The sequence below is a fragment of the Sciurus carolinensis genome, chromosome 7 (assembly GCF_902686445.1).
Source record: "Sciurus carolinensis chromosome 7, mSciCar1.2, whole genome shotgun sequence".
Classification (NCBI taxonomy): Eukaryota; Metazoa; Chordata; class Mammalia; order Rodentia; family Sciuridae; genus Sciurus; species Sciurus carolinensis.
This window is the reverse complement of record NC_062219.1, coordinates 113,455,695-113,470,506: the sequence shown is the minus strand read 5'-3', so window position 1 is coordinate 113,470,506 and position 14,812 is coordinate 113,455,695. Positions and strand designations below refer to the sequence as shown.

The 14,812-nt window shown below is 48.5% G+C and overlaps 1 protein-coding gene across 18 annotated transcripts in view; it reads right to left on the bottom strand.

Annotated features, from left to right (window-relative positions):
- The window catches only part of Trerf1 (transcriptional regulating factor 1), a 203,651-nt gene that overhangs the window by 22,610 nt on the left and 166,229 nt on the right, over positions 1-14,812 (bottom strand). For 12 of the 18 annotated variants that reach the window (XM_047558824.1, XM_047558829.1, XM_047558825.1 and 9 more), the window contains 8 exons: positions 14,440-14,486; positions 13,321-13,471; positions 11,764-12,066; positions 7,560-7,941; positions 6,688-6,754; positions 5,143-5,282; positions 4,908-5,011; positions 3,127-3,202 (listed from right to left, as the gene is read on the bottom strand). In XM_047558824.1, coding sequence (XP_047414780.1) covers positions 3,127-3,202; positions 4,908-5,011; positions 5,143-5,282; positions 6,688-6,754; positions 7,560-7,941; positions 11,764-12,066; positions 13,321-13,471; positions 14,440-14,486 — 1,270 coding nt within the window. The remainder of the gene's footprint in view (positions 1-3,126; positions 3,203-4,907; positions 5,012-5,142; positions 5,283-6,687; positions 6,755-7,559; positions 7,942-11,763; positions 12,067-13,320; positions 13,472-14,439; positions 14,487-14,812) is intronic. The other 6 variants (XM_047558835.1, XM_047558837.1, XM_047558838.1 and 3 more) reach the window with 2 other exon arrangements.

Genomic DNA, 14,812 nt, shown 5'->3' with positions numbered 1-14,812 from the left:
GACTTGCCCACCCCAACCAGTCCTTTACCCCCTAGCATGTCTCTTCTGGGTCCCAGCATTGGTCACTTTTTTCTTTTCCTACTGAACTGCTTGGGATGGAGTGGGAAAGGGAAGGTAATGAGCAAATCAGGAAGTGATCTTCATAGGTCTGTGTCTCTTTCTCTCCAAAACTGACAGCCTCCCTCCCTGAGTCCAGACTTGCCACCTCCCCTTCAGGGCACAGATAGGCCTGGGGCAGCTAACCTCTTTCTTTAGATAACTGGGAGCCCAAAGTACAATCCCAGGACCAGGAATTGGGGTGGGTGATACTGGTAACAGCTACAGAGCTGGAAGCTAAAGGAGTTCTAGAAGATAGTGTTCCGGTGAACTGGATTTAAGCCGACAGTCCTGGGGAGCAAGTGATGGACCTCAACAGAAAAACCAAGACAGGATGGAGCCATGAGTGATGGGGTTCACCAACACCTGGGACCAAATAAGGGGGGATCAGGAGTGGAGGGAAGGAGGTGGGACATGTGACTGGGTGGACTCTGCCCCCTCCCCTACAGTTTAGAAGAGAACTGCTAAGGACATGAAGTTTGGTCAAACTTTAGAAAGCAGTGACCTCTGCCCTTTCTGCTCATAATTCTAGAAGATTCCCTGGGGCCTGTTCTGCAGTCACTTCCTGGAGAAGGCAAGTGACTAGCAGATGTAGGTGGCCATGCTTTTTCTTGGAGATGCTAATCCTTCACACCTCAGTTTTAGCTCTAGTCTCCAAGGTCTGAAATGATTCCAGAAAGCAAGTCTTTCCCTGTTTGCCTGGGGAGGAAGGGGAGGGCAGATGGGTAAAGGATTAGCTATGAACCCCCAACCCCAAATCAATTTATTTTAGCAGAGTTCTGGACCTTCTGGTTTCACAGTTCTTGGTAAGGTTTTGGTGCTTTGGGGTTTTTTTTTTTTTTTTTTTGCTTGGGAGTACATGGGGCTTCTAGTCCACAGTTTTCCAGTCTTTTTAATGTCATGACACACATAAAAATAATACTTATTTGGCACCCTGGGAAGGACTGGAGGGAAACTGTGTCATATGAAGTTGTTTACAACTGGACATGACCAACCCTGAGGCTCCGGCCACCCCAGCCACCCTGAGGCAAAGGGAGGCAGCATCTCACAGCCCTCAGTTGGGAAGCTCCTTTGAGCCAGTCCACTAGGCAGAGAAGCTGGGACAGGCTCCAGGACAATGGACAGCCTGTCAGGGCTTAATGGGCTGCAGATGATGCTGGAAATTAAGAGATAAAACTGTTTCCATAGCAGATTAAAGAGAACTCCCACATCTTTCTACCCACTCTTGGGACAGACACCAAGCAGGAAATGATGGAGATAATATAAAGAAATTGAATACTTAGGACACTGGTTCAATGACAGATTATTATTATATATATATTTTTGGTGGTACTGGCAATTGAACCAAGGGGTGCTCACTACTAAGTTACATCCCTAGACCTTTTTATTTCATTTTGAGACACAGCCTTGTTAAGTTGCCCAGGCTGGACCTGAATTTGCCCTCCTCCTGCCTCAGCCTCCCCAGTAGCTGGGATTATAGGCGTGTGACATCACACCAGGTTTCAATGAAGAAGCCTGGCTGGGCTTGCTGTGATTATTGAGTGGCTTCAAGCCTTTCTACCTGGTGATGATGGCAGAAAAGCCAATTCATGAGTGAGGCAAATGGTGGACACTTTAGTATCTGTAAAGAAGCCCCCACCTGCCAGGTACACGCCTGTAATCCCAATGGTTCCGGAGGCTGAAGCAGAAGGATCATGAGTTCAAAGTAAGCCCCAGAAACTGAGTGGGGTGCTAAGCAACCTGATGAGATCCTGTCTCTACATAAAATACAAAATAGACTGGGGATGTGGCTCGGGGGTTGAGTGCTTCTGAGTTCAATCTCCAGTACCCCCAGCCCCCAAAATGGGATGGGGATGTGGATCAGTGGTTAAGCACCCCTGAGTTCAATCCCTGGTACCAAAAAAAAAAAAAAAAAAGAAAAAAAAAAACCCTCACCTTAGGGCACATCTGGTAACCAAGACCAGGGACTGGAAGGAGTATTACTCGGTTTGTATGCCTAGATGTTCAGCATCTACCTGGGCAGGGTCTGTCCAAGGCACCAAGGAAACCCTCAAATGACTAAACATCAAGGGGCACTGGAGATTTAGCCCGTCCGAAGTAAAGAGAACCAAGGCAGGATTGTGGAGACCTCTCAGGCTGCCCAACTAGTTTCATTGTCTGTGTATGCTGCACACTCCATTCAAATCTCAAAGGCATCTTCTTCCCTCCTATTGGTAATGCTACCATTAATCCACACACTCCCCAGACCCTGTAGGTATGAAGTCTTTCTCCTGCCATTAGAGTGACCCATTGTTTAAGAACTGCTTCCTCCAAGCCACATGAGGCAGGACTTTGTCCAATGTCTGTCACAGCCACCGTTGTGTCTTAGTGCTTAGCACAGTCCTTTGTACATGGTAAATTTTCAATAAGTAACAGATGAATAAATGAATAACAATAGCTAATAGAATGTGCCAGGTTTGGGGTACAAATACTACCTTTTACCTTTCCAACAACTCTACAAGGGATGGAGCGTGAATTCCATTATACAGTGAAAAAAACATTTAAGGTTAGTGGTAGAGTGCTTGCCTAGCACATGCAAGGCCTTGGGTTCAATCCTCAGCACTACAAAATATTTAAAAAAAAAAATAAGACTGCAGAAGGCCAAGGGACTTGGTCAAGGGGTGTAGCCAAGATCTGACTATACCTCTACTGATTCCAAAGTCATGGGGGCTGCTGATGGTCACCCTCTGTGGCTCTATCCTCACAACTGCATGGGCCTCACTACCACTTGTGCAAGCACCTTCTACTATCACCCAGGTCTTGGCACACCCATGAGAAGCAGGAGTTCTTATCTAGACAAAGGCCTCACAGTGCTGGGCCAATGACACAAACATATATCAGCTGTGGCTCAGGAGGTCTTGAGATGACAAATGGTGATTAGGACAGAACCAGTGTTATGTGTTAATAAAAATTATTAAAAAGTGAAACAGCCAAACATGCAAGCAGCCTGCTTTCAGGAATCAACAGGGCACAGAGCTCCTGGCAACCTACCGGCATAGTGGTAATTTGCTAAAGGATGACATTTTAACCTGACTGGCTTCTGCAGCAGCAGCATTTCCAGAGCAGCCTGTGGATCCAGAGGAGAGAAAAGGCAAGTCAGTAACAGGTTTGTGTCCTACGGAGATCATCTACCCAAAGAGGAAAGCAGTTAGCACTGCTGAGCCCAGGGATGGAGGCACTGGAAAAGAGAGATAAACTACTGTAATTGGGGTTTGCTTTCTATTCAGCCTCCAACAAGACTTGTTCCCAACAAGACACCCTCCCCAGTCCATGCTGGAAGCCCAGTTGGACGTGTCACACTCAGGCAGTGACTGGGACTTGACTCTTTCCTAGGTGAGGGCCCATGAGCCTCACAGAGATGGGTGGGGCCCCCTCTAAGTGGGTCTGTCTCTGGAGAAGGGTTTCAAGGGAACAAGTGGGAGATTTATAATTGTATTACAGAAAAATCTTTTCTCATTACAACTGAATGTAAATAGCTGTATAAGTAGTAATAACTGTACTATAGACAGTCCTCCCAGACAGCCTAAGTAAACACTTTTAGATCTGCCTCTTTCAGCCTCCTGGGTAGAACACACGTCTATAATCTGAGTTACTCAGAAGGCTGAGGCAGGAGGATCACAAATTCGAGGTCAGTATGGGCTACTTGGTGGGCCCTGCCTCAAAATAAAAATTAAAAAAGGACTGGGTGTGTATTTCAGTAGTAGAGCACTTGCTCAGCATGTGTGAGGCCCTGGGTTTAATCCCCAGTACTACAAAAAGCCACCACCACAACAAAACACCTCAGGCAGAGCTGAGCAGTGGATGGTTTAGGGGTACAGCAAGGCCTGGAATCTCGCTATTCCAAGTGTGACCCACCCACAGATCAGCAGCGCCAGCATCACCTGGGAGCTGATTAGATGCAGAACGTTGGGTCCCATCTCACACCTGCTAGATCAGAATAAGCATTTTAACAAGATTCCTCAGGTGATTTGTGTGCATGTTAAAACTTGGAGGAGTGCTACTCTGCAACCCTGACCTCAAAGGGTGAAGAGGAGCTCCCCAAATCCTAGGTGTGGTCTTATTCTACAGAAGTACTTGAAGGGTATCACGCTACTGGGATGTTAATTTACTTTTACATTTTCATAAAATCTAAAAGCAGGAAGCTGGATCTAGTACGAGGAAGAACCATGTATTTTCACAAAGCAGAAATGAAGTTAGTGATGGAGTGATCTGGCCTGAAATCCCAGTTGAGCAGACAAATGGTCAGCTCTGATTCTGGGAAGAGGGCACTAAGGGTCTGGGGTGGGGACATTTGTAAAACTGTGTTAAGAATGGAAGAATGGAACCAGTTGGTGAACTGTACACCTTTCATTTGTGTTAGAGGTGAAAAGATTCTGTAAACATCAAACTTTGGCTGATTTTCATAGCAAGGAGGACCATCCACACGTGTGAAAGGCTACATTGGGCAAACTCTTGTTTCAAGAAAGACCTCCTCTCTCCATTACTGGAGGTTCAGTTTCCTGATGTGAAATACAAGACAGATGAAAAGAAATTCTAATCTCCTAAGACAGATGTGCTCACAATTACAGCTTCAGTATAGATGCATAAAAAAGAAGTCCAACTGGAGTTTTTTTCTGCAGGCTTGTAAATCCTGACTTCTCACTGACATAAGCAACACAAAGGCACATGGGACTGGCCATCATCTTACAAACTGGTTGTATGGCACATGGGACAGTATGGACAAAATGCTCTTCAGAATTCTGAGGTGAAGCCACTTTTTCATGGTTCCTTACCATCACATCACCTTTGGCCTCGAAGAGAGAGTGCAAAGCAAATTCAGAATTGGTCCCTCCACCTGGCAATGCACTTGAACAGCACAAATTCAGAAGATTCTCCACTATTGAGAATAAAGAGAACCAGTGCATAAGAGAAAGTTCAGCATCAAGGGAAAACACACCAATCCTGCAGTCAGAGGTTCCAATGAGAGCAGCAAGCCTCACCCGCCCAGTTTCTCCCACATGTTAATACCTCGCTGCTGGAGGTCCTGGTTTTCCAATTCTGGCCAGGGCTTCCATACCAGTGTGGCCTTGTGTGTGTCCTGGGCCAGGGCAGAGACATCCTGAAGTTCTGGGATCTCTGCTTGGAATCTCAAGCCAATGTTGATGCGTCTTTAGTGAGAAAAGAAAAACAACAATGTGGTCTTGAATTTGATGGCCTAGGCCAAGGGTAACTGTCAGGAACTTGAAAAAGAAGGAAACCAGTTCCTTCTGCAAGAAGAATGCAGGGGCATTTCCTCACAGTATGACCCTAGGATTCCAGGCATGGCTTTTTGACCAAGATAAGGAACAGCTTTAAGATTGGGGAGAACTGTTGGGGGGAGCAAGGGAGCAGTTGGCCTAAGGCTTCACAGTGCTCTGTAACTGGAGTAGAAAGGTGGTTAATTCAGGGAACAGCTGCCCTGAGCATGGTTGATGGTACCATTTAACCAGAAAAACAAAGGATAAATACAAAGTTGTATTTTTTTTTTATCCATTTCAGATCACTTTCACATACATTATTCTATTTGAACCTAACAGAGATCTGTGATGTAAACAAAGTAGTGATACTTATTCTCATTTAACAGGAGTCAACCCAAGTCTAGAAAGGTTAACTTGATATAGATAAAAACCAAAATGGGCCAGAGCTTGGGTTTTCTGATTTTGGACTCAGTATACTCCACCACTTAGGCCCTTTTCTGTTCTTATCCATTGAAAGAACTTTTCCCTTCCCTAATACAACAGTGCCTCCTTATCTCCAGTTTTGTGTTCCATGGTTTCAGTTACCCATGGTCAACTGAGGTCTAAAAATATCTAATGGAAAACTTCCAGAAATAAGTAATTCATAAGTTTTAAATTGTATGCCATTCTGAGTAATATGATGAAATCTCTGTTCCTCCCAGGATGTGAATCACTCCTTTGTCCAGAGTATCTACTCTGTATACACCACATCCCTGTTCATCACTTGGTAGCCATCTAAAATATCAGACAGAGTACTGAGGCACTGCAGTGTTTGTATACAGGGTCTGGTACTATTGGAGGTTTCAGGCATCCACTGGAGGTCCTGGAACATATCTTCCATGGATAAGGGGGGACTACTGTACCACCCACTGCCCATGCAAGATTGAAATACTGAACAAGTTCACCTGGAAGCCTGACCAAGAATCTGACAGAAGGAATGGGGGAAGCAGGAGCATTCAAAAGTCTCTTAAGAGGGTTGGGCACCTAGACATGTCTCAATGTCACTAGGGATGTGAAAGCATGTAGGTCTACCCAGACTGGTTTATAAAGCCAGAGATGGGAATGCTAAGTTCTCTGAATCCAGTGCTTCGCTCTTTTACATTTAGGCTTTGGCAAAGATCTTGAAATATGGGCAACTATAGGGAAATAAGAGTACTGAGGAAATACCAAGGTCCTACAATTTCTACAACTTCTCTATCATTGGCCACTCTGACTAAAGGTTCTGACTAGTCTTCTCAAAGCTCTTGATCACTTTACTCGGCTGAGACTTCTAAAAAAATAATTGGCTTTTCCTTACGGTTCAACATCCACAGTCTGCTCTCCGGGCCCTGGGGTGACTGTCATGTTGCTGCCATCAATGCTGTCTGAAACAAACAACAACAACAACAACAAAACTTGATGTCACTGGCCAACAGGGAAGGGGTGCTTAAGAAAATAAAGCAAATGAGCAGTTAGCTAACCAGTCCTAACAGGTCTCCTCCCCCATGAAACCCGTCAATCTCCAGACAGCTGGATGCAGTGTGGTTCTAATGGTTTAGGGCCAGCCATTTCTCACACAGGTTGAGAAGCCTCTCCCACACTGGCCTGCTAAAGCTGTGTGGTGCCTATGCAAGTATTCTTGCTCCAGGAAAAGATCCTGACTACAGGCCTCTCATGTTTTTGTTTTTGTTTTTGAAGACTGGGTCTTGCTATGTAGCCCGGGCTGAACTTGAACTCAAAGATTCATCGGGTCTCCTGCCTCGGCCTCCTGAGGAGCTGAGACTATAGGCTGGTGCCACCACAAGCAAATTCTCATGCTTGATTTTTCATAAAGCATGCTAAAATGCCAAGGCCTGGTCTTGCACATCATACCTAATCTCTACTAAATGTTTATTCTGTGTCTTCCAAGGTAGTCTTGGTGTGTGCACGCTTAACATTATTTCCTCATCTCAAAGAGACTGTAGGGATCACGTCACTTTTTCCTCTGAATGAGACCCCGATTCCCTTGGGGATAAGGGATAGCTCTAGTTCTAAGCATTTCAGAGCAGCCCAGCACGGTGTCTGGGACACAGATATTCCACAGGAATCCGGGGGGTAAATCCGACAGCTGAAGAGACGGAGACCCCCCACTCGACCCCGGGCAGGGCGGTCCCCAGCACAGACAGGGGTGGGACTGAAGGGGCAACTCACTGGAGCGGCACAGCAGCACCCGCGGGGTGGGCGTGAGGGGCGTGAGGGGCAGCTGCGGGTGGGCGCCAGGGCCGTGCCCCGCGATGAGGACGTTGCTGAAGAGCCCCGAGCCCTGGCGCACCGGGCTCAGCATGGGCGGGGGCGTGTAGGGGGGCAGCTCGTGGGTGGGGTCCAGCAGCAGATGGTCCCCGAGGACGCGCGGGGAGCGCAGCTGGCTCTGGTACAGGGTGGCGCCCGAGTAGGAGGCGGGGGTCGGGGTGTAGGAGGGCGGTGGCGGGATGAAGAGGGGCTCGGGCCGGTGCCGGAACTTCTTCTTCTCCTGCACGGTCTTGAGGGGCTCCTCAGCCTTGGCCACGGCGGGCTGGTGTTTCCGGGGGATCTCCTACGGACGGGACAACGATCTGATTCAAACAGGTGCCCCGCCGCAGGCCAGCTCCACGGGTGCGGGGAAGGGGTCTCTATGGGGACGGACTCCCTTCCGCTCGTCCCCCTCCCGCTCCCACCACATCCGCTTCGGCCAAGGCGGGTTCTGGTGGTTCGGTCAGGAAGAAACCGAGGGTCTGGGAAGCCGCCCCTGAGGTCCGGAGCGAGCCGGGGGTGACGGGAACGGTGGGTGGGCGGAAGGCAGAGATTCAGATTCTCTTCGCTTATCATGACATTCCCATCTGCTTGAGTGGAATCCAGCTGGGTGGGCTCCGCGGGACACGGCGGGCACACACAGCACCAGGTCTGAGAAGGGGCCAGAACCATCCGCTCAGGGCAGCAGGGCAGAGGGGCGCAGCCTGGCAGCGCTCCCAGGGCCAGCCTCCCACCCTGGGCTCTGGCGCGATCCTGAAGGCCCGGCCCGCTGCCACCCCGAAGGCCCGGTTCTGGGCTCTCCTAAAAGGGGACCTGCTCAACGTCCCCCTGCCCACCCCTCACTGCTGCGCCTGCACTGCGGCTCACTTGTAGCAAGCCCTCCTCCTGGGTCGGCTTCCTGTCAGCAGAGTTAGTTTATTTTATGGCAGCGGAACCAAGCTTAGTCTGGAAGGAAGATCTGCCACATGGATACATATATACTTCATAAGTAAACATGTGCACGTCAATAGATAAGCAGGGCATGCCAAAGCCAAACAGAAACAGACTTGGGTGGTGTGCCAGCATCAGCCCAGAAAGGCCAAGAGCTGATGCGGGTGGGGGAGGCGGCGGGGATACCTGTGGAAAGGTTCTGAGCAGTCTGAGGTACCCTCCTGAGCACTGCAGGTCAGGGGCCAGTCACAGCTGCAGTTCCCAGCAACCCCTGTGCCCAGGGTGGCGCCTGATAGGAGCAACAGCAAGGGGTGATGGGAAGGGCTGGCCATGGTCATGTGACTGGCTGCCTCCAGGCCATGTGACTTGCCCCACTGGGCGCCTCAGCTCTGGGCTCCTCCTGCTTGCAACAGGCTCTCCCTCAGCTTCCTTGTCTTCCAAGGTGCCATGCCAACCTCTAGGACAGGAGTCTAGGAAGGCAGAGAGCTGGGGAAAGCAGGGAGCAGAGGGTCCCAGGCTCCAGGTTTCAGTGTGGAGGTTCCTGAGCCCTGCCTCAGCCACAGGGGGCTCTCAGGCCACAGCTCCACAGCCTGCCTCTTCTCCCCACCAGAGGGCTCCTCACCGCCTGAGGCTGTGGGGGAGAGGCTGAAATGGAGAGAGGCTGAGGTAGAGAGGAGGCTGAGGCGGAGAGAGGAATCTGAGGTGGCAAGAGAGAATGCTGATGTGAGAAGGCTGAGGTGGAGAGAAGAGGTTGAAGTGGAGAGGGGAGGTTGAAGTGGGAGAGGCAGCTGAGGAGACTGGGGGAAGGAGGCTCAATGCCACCACCCCCGCAACCCCAAGGGAGGAACAATCCTGAAACTAAGAGCCCTGTTTCTGGGTAACTGATGAGGTCATGTAAGCACATGCAGACCTCACAGTGATCTTGACTCTGCCCTGAAATCAAGACTTAAGATCACAGGGCCAAAGGTCCCTTTTGGGCTCTGTCCTCCAGCCTTCTGTCCTGTTATTCAACCTCTATTCTAGGATTTCTCATCCTCCAGGCAAAGCTCTGAGCCACCTGGACCAGAGAAGCTACTCAGAATGTCACACTTGGCTGTCACATGACAGGAAGTATTTGCAATGTTCCACCCCACAAAGCTATCTGGATTCTGGAAGTGGGGACAAGCACCGAGAACTTTTAAAAGCTTCTGGCTGCAACATCATGTACAACCATAAAAATGGGAAGTCATACTCCATGTATGTATATTATGTCAAAATATGCTCTACTGTCATGTCTAACTAAAAAGAACAAAAAAAATTTTTTTTTAATTAAAAAAGAAAAAACTTCTGGCTACAGAGAAATGGGAGAACAATTGATGAGTCCAACCCTCTCTAGGTTAGGGGAGTAAACTGGGACTCTCAGAGCGTGAGGGGCTCAATTTCCCTTGTCCTAGCTGGCTAGATACAGAGCTTAGAATTCAAGGCTCTTCCGAGACATTTTAATTTCTTTACATCAAGTGCCAGGATCTTGCTCACATTTACTCAGTTCCCTCCCCATGCTTCCACTTCAGCCTCTCTCTCAATTTATGATGTCTCTTTTACCCTGCAATTAAGCCAACTTCATCCCATCCTTTAAAGCCTTCTCAGAACTCCCCTACAATGATCTCCTGTGTAAACTCATACCAAATTCCCTTGTCTGTCCCTAGTGCTTAATTATTGCAGCTCACCTGGTGTACAGACACACTGATGGGGCTATGTTTCCATAAACCCATGGTAAGTTGAAAATATTTTAAGTGGAAAATACATTGAAAGCCCCTAGCCTACTGAGCATCCTAGCTTAGGATCGTAGTGCACTATGAGTCTTGGTTATTTCCCCTAGAGATGGCAGGGCTGAATTTCCCCTAGAGATGGCAGGGCTGACTGGGCCCTGTGGCTTGATGCCCCTGCCCTGCATTGTAAGTGAGAACTCAACTGCATATGGCTAGCTCGAGAAAAGATCAAGATTCAAAATTCAAAGTATGGTTTACTGAATGCACTTTTGTACTATTGTAAAGTTGAAAACTTGGAACCACCATGGCAAGGACCATCTGAATCCCCATCCAGCTATACCCAGGGCATCGGTTTCTCTTCGGCCCTTATCTTTTTCTCACCATCTTGAATGAATGGGGCTGGGTTGTGCTGCCTAGACTGTGACTGCTGTGTGACTAGGAACCCTTGATTGAGAATTCTCCAAGGGTAAATGCAGTGCATTTAAATTAGGAATTTCCCCGAGCAAAGGGGAAGCCTGGATATGTCATTTCATCTCTGCCTGTTGTTGACCCCTCCTGCCACCGTATGAGAATCTTCACCCCTGGAGGTTCTCTATCAGTCTCTCTTCTGAGGCCTTGATATCACATAAAACCAAAATGTCTCTTTCTGGATTTTGCCAGTTGTCTTAATTATGCTCCCAAATCCTATTCTGGACCAACCCTACTCTCGTGCCTCCTGGATTCTCAGCAACCATCTATTCTCTAAAGACAAACTCTACTCTATGGGAAGGGACAAATGTGATGGAGTCGACCATGAATGTCTCCATGGGGGGTGGGGGGAGAGGGAGAGAGAGAAACAGAAAGAGAAAGAGAGAAAGAGAGGAATTTGAGAGAGGGAAGGAGAACTTAATAGTTCAGTGAGAAACACAAATCACTTTGCTTTCCTGAGATTAGGGGTAGGTGGCTTTCAGCAGAACTACTTTGGGAACTTTAACAAATTAGGTTCTCCAGGGCATTTAAGCAGGTGTAATGTTGAAAATATTAAGCATGTGCTAAGGCTGATCATCAGAATAGATGCCAGGGCTACAGCCTGGAGGCCCTGTGGTTCCAGGGGTTACCTCTTTGGTAGCTGGATTTGGGAGGCCTAGAGGTTCTGGGGAAGGGCCAGGGCCCTGGATAACAGCTGATATTACCTGGGGAAATAATCCCATATTTTAATAACTGGTATGGTTGTATTGGTGATTTCTAACCGAATTATCCTCTGTTTAAGCCTGGGGACACCTCGAGGTGTCTAAAGCAGCCCATTAACCTGGAAGAGTAACAGGTATTTAATGGGCAGTGGGCAGGTGGCCAGGGGGGCTCAGCCCCAAGAGGAGGTCAGGTTGGTGACTGTGGAAGAGCTATCCCCATCTCCAAGAAAGCAAAGGGATGTCCCCACTCCAGGCAGGTGGGGCAGAGCAGCAACTCACAGCAGGCTTGTGGGGGGCAGCCCCCTGGGGGGAGTGAGGGGGAGAGAGGGTCATCCTCACGAGCACAGGCATCTCGTCGTCCGACACCGAGCTGGCTGGCTTGTCTCTGGCGGAGGGGACGGCAACGACGCTGTTGGTGAACCCCTGAGAGCTGGGCTTGGGCGGGAGAAGCTTGACAGGGACAGACACGGGCATGACCATAGGCGTGAGGCTTTCTGCCTCGGGAGGGAGCTGCGGTGGCGGTGGAGGCGGAGGCGGCAGTGGCGGCTGGGGCGGAGGCGGCGGGGCCTTCTCTCCTTCCTCCTACACAGACAATAAAGGCTTTGATCCTGGGCTGAGAGCAGCTCTCCCAAGGGGAGGCACTTTGCTTTCCCAGAAGGTTCCAGGACATCAGGTGTGGGTGACAGAGAACCACTGCCGGTGGCTTCCTTCCTGCAACCCTGGGTCCCTAGGTTAGTAATGCCAGTTGGAGGTAGACAAGGTCAAGCATTCTACGTCCTACATTGAAAACATCTTGGCCATATATCACTTGTATGTTAAAATAGTTTTTAAAATTTCGTGGTTGTCATTGCCTTTTTAAAAAAATTTTTTAGTTGTAGATGGACACAATACCTTTATTTTACTTACTCATTTTTTTTTTTTTAATGTGGTGCTGAGAATTGAATCGAACCCAGTGCCTCACACATGCTAGGCAAGTGCTCTACCACTGAGCCACAATCCCAGCCCCTGTCATTGCTTTTAAAGAAAAGGACATTGACTTGTAATCGGTAAAAACAAAATATATGACTTTCTGTAGGTGCTTTTAATTCCATGGGCCTCAATTTGCTTATGTGTTAGGCCAAAATAGGCATTCTACCCTACATTTTATTCAGGTTAAGAAATCACACTGAAAATGCAAAACCTGTTATTTAAAAAGTTGAAGACGAAGTTCCTTTATCTAGCCTGGTCAGGAGAGGGACAGATCCGGGTAATCCAAAATTTTGGTTAACAAAGAGTTAATCCCTTAGACTTTAAGATCAATAAATAGTCAAAGAATTCTGAGAACATTCTTTGAATTTTAATTAATTTAATTAATTCATGGATAGTATACTACCTGGATATTCTACATGGAAAATCCAGAGGGTATTTAAGGGATTTCAGATGCTAGAACCAAACACCATTGTCCTGGCAAACACAAAATTCTGGCTGAGAGCCTAATGGTTACATCCTCTTTTCTTGGCCACTGACCACTGATCTTGAAGGCCCAAGTGGCTGTAGTCTTGGGTCTTTCAAGAAGCACAAATTTAAAATATTATTGCATTTACATGTTTTCTTTTGCTGTTTTCTCTGGGAAGTAGAGAGGTCCCTATTTTGACCCTTGTTCCTAAGGCCAGGGAAGTAGGGCTGGCTGGCTCCCAGCATCCAAGTTTAAGTCTTTTCTGGTTCGGGGAGGACTGCGCCTCCCCAGGTACCCACACAGGGCTCACATCTCTCTTTCTCACACAATATTTCTGACGGCGACAAAGCAAAGCAAGCAGCACATGGCCTGGGAAGGACCAGGGACTGGGTGGTGCTCACCTGTTTGAGGCTGGGGGAGGCCCTCATTCCACCGTGGGAGCGCATGTGGCCATTCAGGGCAGGCAGGCTCTTGAACTCCTTCAGGCAGATGGAGCATGTCAGCTTGCTCTTGGCATCAAACTGCTCCCCAAACACTCCTTTGGGTTGGCCACTGCTCAAGGGCAGGGACAAATGGAGAGGACACACACGTTGAGGAAGGACAAACAGCGATTTATCACAAGACCTCTCTCCCACAGCAAACCCATTTTATTTGTCCAATGCTCCTCTGTCTGAGGCTCCAGAATCCTTCAGAGAACCAAGCCCAACTTACAGATGAAAAACTGAGGCTCAGAGTGGGAAAGGGCATATAAGAGTTGACCAACACATCCTCCTCCAGCCCAGCTTTCAGCAACTGGGGTTATCCACCTAGAGCTTATTGCCCTTCCAGGGTCAGACTGAGCACACCTCCTCTGGAAGGCTTCTCTGAGAGTCCCTTGGGTAAGTCCCCTGGGGTAAGTCTCCGTACTGCACGCATCAGCAGTCTATCAGGATCTGGCTTGTCTTTAATTATTCACCATGGTCATGAGAGGAGGAAGCAAGTCTGTAACATTTACCACTGCATTCTCAAAGCCAGCTCGATGCCTGGCACACAGCAGGCACTCAATAAATCCTCACTAACTGATCAAATGGATAGTGGACAGAATAATGGCTTTGGAGTTATTCCCAACACTGCTACTTACTTGATGTATAACCTTAAGCTCTCTGAGACTCAGTTTTCTCATTTCTAAAATGAAAATAGTGATAGCTAACAGTTATTGAGTGCTTGCTATTTTGGAGGGGGGTGTTGTTGGGGATGGAACCCAGGGCCTCACATATGCTAGGCAAATGCTCTACCATGGAGCTACACCCCAGTCCTCCAGGGCTTCCTATTGACGAGGTGCTTGGTAACCATCCCCCCCGCACTATATTATTTCACTACACACAATGTATGGTGCCAAGCACACAATAATTGCTCAAATACAACGGCTATTATTATCCTATACATTTCTTTGATCAAATTTAAAAATTAATCAGGAGAAATAACCCAGGAAAACCTCCCGGTCTCCCAAAATACCACCACCAAGCCACCATTCATCCTACCTTGACTCAGGGGACCCTGGCTGCGCTCTCCCATCAGGTAGGTGCATCTAATTGTGAGCCAAGCAGGACACCGAAAGACAAGAAGAAAGAGAAAAAAATTGTGTTTCTGAAGTGGGGGGTTTTGACCAATGAGAACACGAAGGCCTGGCCTTCAAGGGTTTCCACTCCTGATGACCCTGCTCATGTCCGCTTAAGCCTTCACTTATCTGCCCTGACTGGGACCACAGCCCTCCTGCTGGAGCTGCTGCCAGCCACAAGCCCACCGGAAGCAACCTTCCTCCACCTCCTCCTCCTTCTCCCAGCATCCCCCTGTACACAGACAAAGTTCCATCCAGTCCCCACCAGGGACACAGAGAGGAAAGTCGGATGACTC